We start from the raw sequence: 15,721 nt of genomic DNA, 5'->3' as shown, positions 1-15,721 counted from the left end.
CAATCTTTGCCCATCACCCTGTTCCAAGTGCATATGACAGTGTAGAAAAGGATTACCAATTAAATACGGCAGAGAAGTGATATTTTCGGATAGCAGAGAATCTTTCACACTGCCAACTAGAGCATTGGTGACTTGTAGTATTTTTTATCAACATTCTATATGCGGCTCGTTATAATCTTTTCCAATGGCTTAAGTTCGATAATTACCTAAACCAAATTCCATCATGTCAGATGATACCAACTATGCACACCACACTTTTAAGATGGTCATCAGTACATACATACATCGTGATGCCACCTAGCACTAGCTTATATCATATAAATGGTGGCAACAAACACATGTTCTGGGAGACACAACACGGCAACTAAACTTATAAGCCATCAGAGTCGATTAATGGTATTGTGCTTCAGCTCCGAGAAACTTACAATCTTCCTCTATAACTTCTGCAGCACTTAGCTATAGGGCAATCTCATGGTCCACCCTAGTATAGTGTCCCATTGTATAACTACGACCATATAACAGCATGGAAAGAATATTGGCGCAGAACAAGACCTGGCTGACAAGCTGAGTACCGGCCAAAAGAATAAGTCAGTGCCTGTCTCCTTCCACCCGTCCAATAAGCAATTCATAGATCTACCGCTACTAACCATGTGGCAACTTAATGGCACAGACCGCTCACTATCCTTGTTGTCGCTACTAACAGCGTTTCGCCCATAACATGTCCCAGCAAGCTATTATCAAATCATAAGTCAACCTCAGAATGTCCTGCCTATAATACTGGAACCCCCACTAAACTTGGAGAAAGCGAGCATCATACGATATGACAATGTGGATCACGGCAGGTTAATCGGCAAAAAGTCTCACTGGTAATCGCATACATATCACTGTTCTATGAAGAACAAGGATCGAGAGAGAAGAGAAAAGAATCAAATGTGTAACTATCAGTTTGCCGCAGTGTGAAGTTTTCAACCCCCCCTTTAAAACCACCAAATTATAATAGTTTCTGCAGCCATCGTGTTCCATAAAGATCTGGTAGTAATTCAATTATCTTATTTTCGCTCGATTTATTTCTTATCTCTGCACAGGATCATTTTATAGATCCAACGGTTTTTTAGAAGTCTACAGCCAGTCTGCCGAATTTACCCTACTTCTTTTAAGGAGGCGATGCACCTCATTCGCTAGAAAATCCAGAAATAATTCTCGTGATGACACATACTAACTCACCCAATGCTGTCCTAAATGCGCTATAGATCCCCAGTACGATTGGACAGTAAGCCGAACTCACACTTCCCCGATACACCGTGTAGTAAGATGGACTTCATCACCCTTACGGTAAGCAGCCGGCAGCTCCGTAGAGCAGTATAGCCCTAAAGAATGCGTTATTATACATTTCACGTCTAAAAACAGTTCCAGAGTGACCACTCGACATCAATTCGAATTATGCAGCGGATGATGGAGTAGGCCGTCCGTATTCAAATTCACCATCAAGTACTGGCATCACTGGATAACTTGCTTCTCATTATAGAAATTTTCGGCCAGCACTTGCTGTTCATGAGTGAAGTGACTCTCTTTTTATATATTATAATTCACGTAAGAAATTTTTATAAAAATATGGTTATATGGTTTACATTCAGCCTTGATGAATACCGGAACATATAGAAAGGGGTGGGGGCGGGAATATAACTTCGGGCTCGAATTGGAACACCGGTTAGAATCACCCTGACAATCAAGTGACAATGAACAGTGAAGCCACCCACAACAAAGCACTCCATAACACCTTTTAGGGGGAAATAGATGTCGCAATAAAAACAGTTAAGAGAAATGATCTTCACAACTACCTGAAGGACATTATCATTGATAGATCAATAGAACGACAGAACTCGAGGAGTACAGGAAGCAATCGCACCAGGAGCGAAACTTTTACCAACAAGTCAACAGGATGAAGCCACCTTGACGCTTATCCTATTGCGACAAAGAGGAAAGTCTGATTCCCGACCGTATGGGCATATTCAAGCGATAGGTAAGTACTTTGAACTGCTCAACAATCAAAATATCGGCGAGTTCGAGGTCCCGTCAACTAAAGGCGACAGATAAAACTGCCACCACCATCTGTGGAAGAAACTGTCATGTGATAATAATATAAAAATCATAAGTCCCTGGAGCCGATGGATCCAAAGCTGAACTAGTTAAATACTGAGGCGACCAACTACACAAACCGTTTCATCAACTGATGCTGCAGAACTGGGGCAACAAATTATGCATGACATTATCTCCCCCATCCGAAAAGGGAGATATCATGCAATACAGCCTTTATAGAGGTATCAAGCTGCTCAGTACCATCTGTAAGATATTGTAATGTATTCTCCGACCACAACATAACCGCCCATACAAAAGAGGTTTCACTCTAGGCAAATGAGCAACAGATCAGATTGTGGCGAATGATGGTAAAACTGTTCAAATATGGCCATCAGTTCCACCATTTTTTTATCGAATTCAAGTCTACCAGCCAGGATAAAAAAAGAGAGAATTCGGTATCCTGCCTCAATAGATAAGCCTGATTAGGTTGACGCTGATCAATGTGCGAGGCTAGATAAAAGCTATAGGGCCCCTCCATTGACCATCATTATCGGTCTAAGACAAGAGGATGCCCAGTCATGCAACCGGTCCCTGGAAGATGTGATCCATGATACTAATGTAAATGTGAAAAGCGCTATCTTCTTGAAGTCTACTCAACTACCAGGGCTTTACAATTTAACTTCATCCATGTGAGATCGTAGGCTGCACGTTAATGAAGCCATGACAATGTACATAGTGGCAACATCAGTACCAAAAGCGAAAGAAGCAACAATATCCATTCGCACTGGTCAAATGAGGACAATAAATATCGCCGACTGCAACTTTACGATCGTTGAAAATTTCTCCTTTCAATGGTCGAAAATCAAAACGGATAACAGCTACGACGACAAAATCTGCGTACAGCTGGTAGCAGCCAACAGAGCCTATTTCAGCTTACAAAAACTGTTTCGCTCGAAACCTCTCACCTTAGGGTCAAAGCTGTTACAGTGCAGGGCAATGATCTTGCCAGTCCTCACGTATTCCACGGACACTTGGGTTCTTGGCAGGAACAGTTACAAACTTTCAGCCGTGCTCGAAGGAATAATTCTAAGTAGAATTGTTGGCCCCCTACATGAGGATTGACGATTCCGTAGTCTATATAACATGGAAAATGTTTGAGCGATATCACGGCACACGTCTGCTTGTGGATGAAATCCGACTAAAGATTCCGGTAGTCGGATCACTTAATCTGTATGAGTACAGTGTATGGTAAGAAAAGAAGACGTGGCAGACCCTGTCTCAGATCGAGCGATGGCAGGCCTCGAGACAGCCTTTCGAGATACTAATTGGGGAACCTTGGTGCAAACTATTTGCTATGGTGGGCCTAGACCGGATACCGGAACACAACAGAGGAAGCACTATTTATGAATGCCAACCAAACCTGATACCTGAGGTGAAGCATTTTTCAAGTGGCAGTTATCCGTTTGTATCAATTTAATAGCTCACAATATTTTGAGAAACAAAAGAATGCGTAGATATACGTACACCTCAATGATACGTATTTGAAAATCTACCTCACAATTTCAATCTTTGCCGGTTAAGATCGCTGCTATCAGCGAACCAATCTTGCAAATATCGTATATCGTTTAAATGAAAAAATATAAAGGTTATCGAAGAGTGAAGTTCAAAAGCACAAACAAATGATCAATTAAGATTTTTCATGTTTTTTTATTAAAATCTATCACAAAAGGTTTATCTTTAATACTTTCGTTGGATCTTTGGATAATTTACCACCATCCCTTTCCACCGCCAAATCCGTATCCTCCTCCGTAGCCATATCCTCCTCCATAACCGTATCCACCACCGTAACCGCCGCCATATCCACCGCCGAATCCAATAGATGGAGTTACTACTTTAATAACCTTAGTGTAACCATGTCCCCCATACCCGCCGAAACCACCACCATATCCGCCGTATCCGCCACCAAAACCACCATATCCACCATATCCGCCATGTCCACCACCATATCCTCCATATCCACCACCGTATCCTCCATATCCTCCATATCCTCCAATGAGTCCAGCTGAAGCAACGGCGATCAGAGCTACCAAGCAAACGAGGACTTTCATGATGATGCGATTTGGAGATTCAAAGCTGAGCTAAGATTCGGAAGCAACTGATGCTTCAGCTACAGCCAACTCCCGTACTTATATAGTATGAAAAGCGGCTTAACGTTGACTATTAGCGACAGCAAAGTGTAATGGCGCAATCGCGCCTATATTGGACGAAGGTGGACAGTGTGGAATATGAACAAGTTTGGGAGCACTCAGGCGGAAATAGTAAGTATATCTTCATAATAGCCGCAAAAATCAGATTGGAACGAAAATTAAATGTTAATATTTACTCAATGAGTTGTGAGATTGCTGGGCTTGTTTGCTATGGCAACATCAGAACATTCATTTGGGAATACCCTGAAAATGATCAGAAAGTCAATTCAATTTTAGTTCGCTGGTGAAGCGAAGTTTCAAGCTCATTCATAAATACGTGCATTTGTAAATCGGATTTATAAAATCAATTTCATTGAAAATATTTTCATCAGAAAATGTAATTTGGAAGTACTTAATTCCATTGAACTCGTTAATTTCACAACGCTTGAACATAATCGAAAGGGGTTGTGATTACTCAGAGATTTTATTTTTGATTGAAAATAATTTTCAAAATAAAATATTTGAAATAAAAGTACATAACCCATTGATTCATAATAATTGATGTGGTATTGAAGATATTTAAAGCAACTTCATTTAGAGAATATACCAATGTTTTCATACATTATGCAATCCTCAATATTAAAACATTTCTGTAAATACAATAGAATCTTTGGCTAACAAAATTAGTCGAGAATGGCCAAGCAGCGGCGCATGCTGCAGAATGTCTCGCTCTCTGAGCGTACATATCTAGCTCTCCAGGAGCGAAACCTTTCATCTCTTAAGATCGTTAGTGCGTGGTCATAGCTACGCTTTACACGAGGTGACTCCCATCTTAGCGATCTAGATTGAGGAGTGGGAAAACTTTCTTCAATCCAGAGCGTTGTGCAAACCCCTTTGAATAGTTTGCAGTCGGGGATAACTGACCGTATTGGAACAGAATATCACTGATACCTGGTCGCCTCAGTGAGTAAGCTTGACTTTGACATGCTACTGGGGACTATGCATACAGGCCTCATTTGAATCAAACGTGAAACCAATAAAAATATAAAGAAACCCCGTACACAAACTGGACGCTACATCTCGGCAAATTGATAACCAGGCGATAAAAGCCAAGAAGGGAGTAGTTAGGAAGTCAGCCAGCTAAGACAAGTTCAGCATATTAAACGCCAGAAAGAACGCATGCCTCAATGACGTAGGCGATAAATGGGATCTGAAGGAAAGCCTGGAGCTGGAAGAGGCCCCTAGGAAGACCCAGGACGAACCTTACCCCTCGACAGCGGAACCGAAAAACGGAAGTAGCGGAGCTTAGCTTCAAGCAAACCAAATCCAAACATAATAAGGAGCAAGTCTCTTGGAGGTGAGCAGCGAATGAAGGAGCCAGGAAGTCCGGCGTTAGATTTCGTTGTGCGGTGAAGGTCAAAATCATTTCTGTAGTTAATTCATGCTCGTAAAAAGCAGGAAATTATTAGAAACCCTATCGTCAACTCCTGCCGAGATAGTATTCACCGCATATACGAAGTATTATAATAGTGGACTACGTTACGGAGAAGACGGCAGAATGGCTCAAACCTTTAGTATCTAAATTACCATGTTGGAAGGGAGCAGAACTGTTGACATGTGCTGGCGATGCAGAGGCACACCTTGTAACAGCCTACATTCAAAAAGCCACAGCGATGGAGACGGGGGAAGGTCTAGATCTCTGAATAGCTAAAAATTACGATTTTCACACACGGTTATGAAGAGTGTTTAGAAGCAAAGTGGAGAAGAGAAGCAAACCTCCCACAATCGGTATAAATAACTAATCACTAATCCACAGAAGCAATTAAAAACCATAAATGCCCCCTTAATTATAGATTCAGTGACATTCTGGGGCAAGTATATATGGGGAAGCCGCAGAAAGATATTTCGGAAGACACGTCGGCTGAAAAGGCTATCTAGCTACCCGAAAGAATCCCAGAAGTCGTATGGACCGGAACGGCAGCATCAAGCAGGGAAGCAGACCGGCTGCTCATTGAACACTACTGTTTTGCGCCAAGTTCTCTTCCTGAGGAGGAGGATAACACTCCAATATTGGACAATAGCTCCAAATAGCAATAGAGCAAATAGTCAGTACTAAGATAGTTCATGTAAACTCCACCATGCAAAAGCTACATGTGCAGTGATAGCAAGGCAAATTGCCAAGGACAACATTGGGATAGTGCTTGCTCGGGAACGCCGGGCGTATCGGCGCCAGAGTCATGACGTGCAAGGAAGAAGTATATCGGGAACTTGGGATTCCTCTTGCTGAGTTGCAAAGCGAAATAATTTCAGGAAATTCTGCATAGGGTCTGAAGAAAGCACAGAAGCATCCAAGCCGTCATAGTATGAAGGGCATCTTTTAAGGTTTGTGTAAAACGAAACCTTGTTAAAATCGGTTTATTATCTGTCTGCCTGTCCGTCACACGCATTTTCCACTGAGACGGGTGTAGCGATTCACACCAAATTTGATGGAAAATTCTACATCGAAATTAAAATACGCACCTGGTGCCACATGCACCTGGTCTGGCAGGTGTTGCCACTGCCCAAAGTGTCTGGTTGCAGAGGAAACATATTCTTATAAGTAAAATATATAAAATTCAACCTTTATACTATGAAGTAGATAAGCCCACAGTTTATAGGTGTTTGGGGTATCTGGCGGGGGGTTGCCACTATGGCAAATGTTTGGCAATCTAAAACTTGGTTTCTGACATTACTTCGAAGAAAATATAAACAAGTCGGAAACCGGAAGCTGGACGGTATGAAAAGTTTTGTGCATTTCTCTCATAAAGACATTTGAGGGTGCATTGGTCCCATTAATAAGTATCACGTAATATATGCATATGTTGTGTGAGAATATCCAACTTCGGGTGATATTGATATTCAAAGCCTTGAATTTGCAAAGTGGCAAATTTGACCTATTATAACTTTGTTAGTAATAGTGCTATTTCCAGCAAACTTGGTAGGATCTGCGTTATAGCCTACATTTCCACCAAATTTTGCGGTGCTAGGATAAAATTAAGATGGGTTCTGCAGCCAATTACTAGAAATTATATTCAACATCAACGTCGCGCATCAACCGGTATCCGATCTAGGCCTGTCTTAATCAGCAACTCCGGACATCCCGGTTTTGCGCCGAGGTCCACCAATTCGATATCCCTAAAAGCTGTCTGGCGTCCTGACCTACGCCATCGCTCAATCTTAGGCAGGGTCTACCTCGCCTTCTTTTTCTACCATAGATATTGCCCTTATTGCCTTTCCGGGCTGGATCATTCTCATCCATACGGATTAAGTAACCCGCCCACCGTAACCTATTGAGCCGGATTTTATCCACAACCGGACGGTCATGGTATCGCTCATAGGTTTCGGCGTTATGTAGACTACGGAATCGTCCATCCTCATGTAGGGGGCCAAAATTCTTCGGAGGATTCTTCTCTCGAACGCGGCCGCGACTGGCAAGATAAGATCATTGTCTTGTACAATAAGAGCTTCGACTCTATGGTGAGACGTTTCGAGCGCAACAGTTTTTGTAAGCTGAAATAGACTCTGTTGGCTGACAACAACCGTGCGCGGATTTCCTCATCGTAGCTGTTATCGGTTGTGATTTTCGACCCTAGATAAAAGAAATTATCAACGGTTTCAAAGTTGTAGTCTCCTATCCTTATTCTTCCCGTTTGACCAGTGCGATTTGATGTTGTTGGTTGGTTGGTTTTCGGTGCTGATGTTGCCACCATATATTTTGTCTTGCCTTCATTGATGTCCAGCCCAAGATCTCGTGCCGCCTGCTCAATCTGGATGAAGGCAGTTTGTAGGTCTCGGGTGGTTCTTCCCATGATGTCGATATCGTCAACATAGGCCAGTAGTTGGGTGAACTTAAAGAGGATCGTACCTCTTGCATTTACCTCAGCATCACGGATCACTTTCTCGAGGGCGAGGTTAAAGAGGACGCATGATAGGGTATCCCCTTGACGTATACGGTTGTTGATGTCGAATCGTATGGAGAGTGATCCTGCTAAAGCAGCAGGATCTGGCCTCACACGTTGGTCAGGGTTAGCCTAGTCAGTCTTATCAACTTCGTCGGGATACTGAATTCTCTCATGGCCGTGTACAGTTTTACCCTGGCTATGCTATCATAAGCGGCTTTAAAGTCGATGAACAGATGGTGTAACTGTTGTTCATAACAACAGTTTTCCCATTGTTTGCCGCAGAGAGAAAATCTGATCTGTTGGTGATTTGCCTGGAGTGAAGCCTCTTTGGTATGGGCCAATGATGTTCTGGGCGTATGGGGCTATCCGGCCTAGTAAGATAGAGGAGAATATCTTATAGATGGTACTCAGCAACGTGATAGCTGTATAATTGCAGCACTGTGTGATATCTCGCTTTTTATGTATAAGACAGATAATGCCTCGTTGCCAATGGTCAAGCATTGATTCGCTGTCCCATACCTTGAGCACATGTTGATGAATCACTTGGTGTAACTGATCGCCTCCATATTTAACCAATTCGGCTGTAATTCCATCGGCTCCTGACGACTTATGGTTTTTCAGCAGATGAATTGCATGGATTGTTTCTCCTATACTTCTTGGTAGCAGTTTTTGTCCGTCGTCTTCAGTTGGCGGGACCTCCAACTCGCCGATGTTCTGGTTGTTCAGTAGTTCATCAAAATACTCACCCCATCGCTCCAATATGCCCATTCTGTCGGAAATCAGATTTCCCTCTTTGTCTCGGCAGGATGAGCTTCATTCTGTTGACTTGTTGATAAAACTTACGCGCCTGGTGCGGTTGCTCCCTGTACTTTTCAAGTTCACAGGCTTGGTTAGTTCTCCCAGGCTTCCTTTTTTTGTCTGTGAAGTGGCTTCTCCGCTCAACAGAGTTCGTGATAATTCTCGTTCTTTGAGAATGCAACATTACTCGGTATGCGGCTTTCTTCCGTTTCGTTGTTAGTTTACATTCATCGTCGAACCAGCCGTTCCAACGTTTCTGGCGGCTGGGGCCAAGTATGTTTGTGGCCATATCAATGATAACATTCTTCAGGTGGTTGTGAAGATCATTTTGTTGGTGCTTCATCTCCAGGACCTCTCTTGACTGCAGTTATTGCGGCATCCATTTCCCTGTTATAGGTGTAGCGGATGGCTGTGTTGTAGATGAATTCAACATTCACTCTCGCCTGATTGTCAGCGGGGATTGCAGGTGGTGTCGTAATTCGAGCTCGGAGCACCATGCCAACGAGATAGTGATCCGAGTCTATATTGGCCCCCCTATATGTTCTGACATTCATCAAGGCTGAGAGTAGTTGGCGTTCAGTCAGCACGTGGTCAATTTGTTCGAAAGTGGTCCCATCTGGAGAGGCCCACGTATGTTTGTGGACCGCTTTCCACGCAAACCAGGTATTTCCAACAACCATTTCGTGCGATACCGCTAACTGGGTAATGCGCAATCTGTTATCATTGGTATCCCTATGCAAGCTATGGGAGCTAACGTATCGCCTGAATACGGGCCACGTTCCACTTGACTGTTGAAATCTCCAAGTATGATTTTGATATCATACTTGGAACAGGCTTCGAGGGTCCGCTCAACTGCCTCGTAAAAGGTATCCCTCTCCGACTCTGCAGTCTCCTCTGTAGGGGCGGGAGCGTTTATGGGGCTTATATTTCTAAACTTGCCTCGCAAATGCAAAGTGCATAGCCTTTCGCCTATATTTTCAAACCCGATAACAGCAGTTTCCATTTTTTGGCTGACTAAGAAATCTACTCCGAGCACATGGTTTACTGGATGGCCGCTATAATATATGCTGTAGCGGCTCTTTTCCAGGAAACCGGTCCCTGTCCATCGCATCTCTTGCAACGCTGCTACATCAGCCCTATATTGGAACAGGGTATGGGCTAGCTGCTCAGCAGCTTTCGGTCTGTACAGGGAGCGCACCTCCCATAAGAAAATGTGCAAATCGTTAATACGCTGTCGTTGGTTCGTCGTTGTAAGATCCATCATGTCCGAGGCTCCTTTCGTGGCTTCGTAACATCGGTTTTCAGTGTAGGGTTGTCAGCCCTACCCAACCCCCAACCTGGAGGACCAGTTAATTCAATTTGTCCCGTTTTTAGGCGCGTGAGACTCGCCTTCATCCTTCTCCGTCTGCAGCTTTTCGTTAAGAAAGAGCTCCCAACGGTCACCACGTGGAGGTGGAGATAGGGTTTGGTAGTAAAGCTGTTGGTGTTGGTTCAGCAGATTTTATGCTCCATCGTGGGTACCAATCCACGTTTCGCCCTGGGATCTATACTACCCTTTGGCCTTTGAAATTATATTAATATTTTATTACTAACTTTATTTGAACAGATATCGGTATGAAGAATATTTTGAAGCCTAGGTGCCATATAGTGGGAGCTTTTTGATTTTTTTTCGGATTTTCGGTTGAGTAGTTGCTGAAAATCGGTCCGTTAAAGAAATGATCAATTTCGACCCCACACTTCCCACCTTTCGAACAAATGTCAAAATTAAGGCTTCGGAAAGTACTAGTTGACACCTTTCATTTGATATTCTATATTCGGTGAAAAAAAAATTACACCCTCATTTTGCATGTTTAGGGACCTCCAATGAAATTCAGCGTAATAGGATGTAACTCAATGTATGCGTGAGCATTCACAGTTCCCACCTTTCCACCAAATTTAGTGTTAATCGCTGCAACAGTCTCTGAGAAAAATGCGTGTGACAGACAGAAAGACACACAGGCAGCCAGTCAAAAATTACCTCTATACTATGACCATGTTAAGTAGAAATTTTATGCACCTTTGCCACCGTTACCTGCCGAAGCCACTACGACTCTACCTCTATAGTACGCAATTACTCGTGCGGACTTTCCATAGACAAACTTTCAACTTTTATACTATGAAGTCAGGGATTCGCGGACTCTTAGACTATCACTGGATAGATGCTATCCATACCAGGTGTCATTATAGCAGTGCACATCGAATTCACCACTTCTCTCGGTTGTAAACTTGATCCGAGTGAGAGAGGTAACTATACCACGACATTTTACTACTTGCCCGGATTATATATTTTGCAATGGAATGAACGGCTCAAATTTTGTACTTATTTAAACTTACAGGTTCCGGTTAAATGATGCTAATCCAAAGAATCTGAAAAAGAAGAAGTAAACATGAGCGATAAAAGTTTACATTCCACAAAGTTTGACAATCTAGTTGAATTAATTGTGTGTCCACCAGTTTAAGGTATGCACAACATGCTAACTCAATAAAGCTAATTGATGCAAAAGGTAGAACTCTGCATTAGGTTCAAAACCGAGGAGTTTAGTCTGGAAAGCAATTCATTACCAAGTTCATGATATGTTAATGTTGATAAGACCTTATATACCAATATAAAATATACTCCTTGTTTATTCTGGTATGGAGCGTAAGACGTCCACATCGTCTATTTATGATTGTTAATTTTTCCTACCTCATCAAGGAATAAGCATACAACAAAGGAACAAGACGAATGCGTAAAATCCTTCTTTACAAAGGAATTGTGAAGCAGGTAGTGTTGAGCATGATGGTGCAGTGATATCGAGAGAAAACCAGAAAAACATAAGTTTTTCGGTCAAGCTGCAGCTTCACTCTCGCCAATACTCCTGTGAGATTAAAAAGGTAAATCACAGAGGACTGACGGCTCAAAATGTTTGCCCCAAAAAGTGTAACCTATCCAACTGAAAAATCTGAAAAAATCATAATGGTGCACCTAAACAAAATCAAGGCCTCAAATGACATCCTATTCCGATACCTTCTCAAATAAAGTTAATATGTAATAGCATAATACCATATTTTAGAAATTTACCCGAAAGTCCCCCTTAAGCTCGTGTCAGAAGCACAAAATATGGTACCATTATGAGTAATGATATAATACACAATTTTTCAAAAAGTTATAGAAGGTCAAAATTTTGTATTTCACGTGAATTTATCGCAATCTAAGATGTGTGTGACGTCACCACCATGAATGAAATCACATGAATGCTATGTACGGATGGAAAAACATGCCTAGGAAATGTCTCACATTAGATGAACACAAAACTCTGTACCCAAAGCGTCTAGCTTCTGGTATTCCGACTTCTTTATTTTATGGAGGAGTTAAAGTTCAATTTTTAGAGTTTCGAGAAAAGTCAGAGGAGACAAGAGAGAAGAGGAGACGTATATAGCCGCCAAATTTAAAAAAAGTATTATCTTGCAATGATTTAAATAAAAGTGGTGGCTTTTGGTGGAGACAATACGAACTGCAATTTCGGATAAAAAAAAGAGAAAGAAAGTAATAATATTTATGCCAATTGAAACTATCGATTGGAAGACAACTCATTGGGATTGGACGTGGGCTTCGAATCTATCATGAAAATTTATTAATTTTTTTACATTTACAGCATTGGGGTTAACTTGTAAAAAAGTTTTGTGATTTCACACTGAAAGTATTTTGAAAAGAGTCCAACCCTTAAAAAAATATTTTCTGAGCGTAGATAAAGGACCAAATATTTTAAAAACATAACGTCAAACCATGCAAAAACTTGACGTCTCCCAGAAAACTTGACCCTTAAACAGAGTTCTGTTTTTCTCTCTCACTCCATCCATAATGGTCAAATTTCAAGAAACTGCTGCTGGTACTGCTATTCAGAATACAAACGCTGAAGCAAAGAATACTTGGAACAGTAGTGTCAGTTCAATACATTGGTATCCCTATTAAGAGAGTTAGAAGTGTTTCAATGAGCAAATTTGATACCAAAGTGGCAAGGAGTTTAGAGTTTAACAGATTTACTGATTACTGGAAGATTTGACAGTGGCAGCTATGATACGGCACCGTTTCACGAATATTCGCGAATATTGATATTTAACACCTTTGGGTGAAGTTGTTCTAACATTATCATGATATCAATCTCATCTGTGTGAATTTTCGAATAATTATTGCCATTATTACGGTTTGTGTCCGGATAGCTGAGCGGTTAGAGCACAAGGCTGTCGTACGGAAGGTCGCGGTTCAAATGTAACTGGTGGCAGCTTTGAATGAGTACCTGAGTGAAATCAGGGTAATAATCTGGGGCGAACGCAGCTCTGACAACATTACTTCCTACAGGCTATCCTGTAGTGTACTGTTACGGTCTTGAATGAGGTGCCACTCCAAGGCCCCGATCCAATTGGATTGTTGCGTCAACGATTGTTATTATATTATCGTTATCATGGTTTATGCCTGCAGGGCAGCAACGCTCCTGCGGAAAGTCTTTTTTCGTTAATGATTAAAATGTAGAGTAGTTGGGAAACACAGTTAGGTGTCGCAGTCTTAATAGCGAATTCAATTATTATTAATTATTTTTAATCATCCAATAAACTTTATTCCTATCTAAAAGTTAGACCAGACATTTTTAAATACTCCATGAGAAAACACAAAACATAATTTATCTATTAAGTATGTATTTATTTAGAAATAAATCAGTATCATAACTAACCCTCCTAATCTTAACTCCTCCCATATATTAAATGCGGAAGTAACTCTGTTTGTCAATTACAATTTCAAGCTTAAACCGATGAACTGATATTGATGAAGTAGGCTACTTTTTGTCATGAAAATAAAACAGACGACGGTGAAATAGGGAATGTAAGTAGGGAAAGCACACTTCACGGTAAGGACCTAAAAATGTTTCTGCATATGAAAGGTTGTTAAGGGAGAATATAATTTAACCCTCTCCCGCAACTTTTATAGATTCTTCTACTCGTTCACAAAAAAAAAACCCTTCTATGTATGTATTGATCAATAATTAGCAAATTTGGATTGAGCAAATGAACTCTAATGATTGCACAATATTCAATGAATTTATAATAGTTCAATCAAACGGACTTTAATCATGTATAGAGAACTTACGATTTAAGAATTAAGATGACTAATCTATATTGACTGGTATATTATCCGATTCAATGGATGCTGGCAAGATCTGGGGTCGTGGAGCTAAGTATGGATGCGAAGGAGGTGATGCTGACTTAACTCGCGCGATAAAACGTAGAGTGCGTAGGCGAAGCCACAATCGAAACCTAGTAAGTATAAATATTAGCTGTCTGGTTGCCGAATGTTCCGCTTAGTTTGGGATCAAATGATTATCTGTGAATTGTGCAAAGATTATTATACATCTTTTTATTTATACAGACATCCCGCTCTAACCCATAAAGATGGCCACGGAAGTTACCACCGTTTTGGAGAAATATAACGTGCGACAGACCCACAGACAGTAAACCGATTTGAATAGGATAAGGTTTTGTTTTCCACAAAACCTTCAAAACTAAAATTTGTTTTTTCAACTGCGAACTAATAAGTTAGTTTCGTCAAATAGACGGACCACTATTGTGATTTACAACAATATCATTTAAATAGCCATACATTTTAAAATTCGATTTTCCAGATATCAATAAAGATCTACGATATTAAACAAAAAAATCTATGGTAAAAGGAGATATCCAGCCATCTAGAATTTTAACTACATAACTGGTAATTATCAGTCATTAAAATTTTACAATGTTGATATAGTGACGGGAGCTTCTTCAAGAGATGACTAATCTTCTCCAGCAATAATTATTGCTGGAGCAGATTAGTCATCTCAATTAAAAATAATAAAAATAAAAATGAAATTTAACTACTCATCGTTAAATTTTAGTGCAACTACTAAATTATTATTAATTACTTGAAAATGTAGTTAACTATCATATACAAAGTAGTTAGGTTCTTGCTTGCTCTTCTTATACATTTGAGATTTGCTATGACTTGGAGAAAGTATGAATTAAAATATGCCTGGAATGCTTAAAGCCTAGAAATCCTCCTTTCTCGGCCCATAACGCTTACCTTAAATGTGTTCCATACACACTTTTCCGCTATAGAAGCTCAAGAAGACTGACCGCCCCCATCTTGAAACAGCAAATAAAATAATAAGAAAAAATAATATAATCTGTTCACCATTAGAAATGCCAATCAGCGAGTGATTATGTTGCAAAGAGTACGCCATCCACATGGCCTGCTTGTCTCACAAATTCCTTATTTCTTTATTACATATACATACATACATTGCATTACATATTTTTATCTGGAATTATTCTCAGGAAATTTTTTTTGTGCTGTCTATCTAAATACATTAATCCTTATTTTCCAATACTAAACAATTCAATTCATTTGTTGTTGTTGTGACTATGTTGTTGCTGTTCCTATGGACAACTGGGCAGACATTGTTGACAATGAATGGAAAGGTTGATGATTGCCGCCGATAGCAAGAAAAAAGTCAAAGTGGAAAAACTGATCTTCCCAGATGCTGACAAAACTTTGTTGGTGAAGAGAAGTTTGTGGATGAGAAAGAATAATTGGCTCTTAGGCAATTGGACAATCGCTTATAAATTGAAAGAAGAAAAATGTTTTGTTGGTTAATTATGCCGAAAACACGA

At 40.7% G+C, this 15,721-nt stretch overlaps 2 protein-coding genes across 6 annotated transcripts in view; both read right to left on the bottom strand.

The window, feature by feature from the left end:
* The window catches only part of LOC119649762 (regulating synaptic membrane exocytosis protein 1), a 692,290-nt gene that overhangs the window by 628,906 nt on the left and 47,663 nt on the right, over positions 1-15,721 (bottom strand). For all 5 annotated transcript variants that reach the window (XM_038052056.1, XM_038052057.1, XM_038052059.1 and 2 more), the window contains exon 2: positions 11,375-11,407. The gene's annotated coding sequence lies outside the window, so the exon portion shown is untranslated. The remainder of the gene's footprint in view (positions 1-11,374; positions 11,408-15,721) is intronic.
* LOC119649764 (neuropeptide-like protein 31) lies at positions 3,764-4,257 on the bottom strand. Its single transcript, XM_038052063.1, has one exon. It carries the CDS (start codon positions 4,182-4,184, stop codon positions 3,843-3,845), a length of 342 nt encoding a protein of 113 aa, XP_037907991.1. The 5' UTR covers positions 4,185-4,257; the 3' UTR covers positions 3,764-3,842.

Source organism: Hermetia illucens, chromosome 2 (assembly GCF_905115235.1).
Source record: "Hermetia illucens chromosome 2, iHerIll2.2.curated.20191125, whole genome shotgun sequence".
Classification (NCBI taxonomy): domain Eukaryota; kingdom Metazoa; phylum Arthropoda; class Insecta; order Diptera; family Stratiomyidae; genus Hermetia; species Hermetia illucens.
Note: the sequence above shows the minus strand (reverse complement) of the source record. Positions and strands in the feature narration are given on the sequence as shown.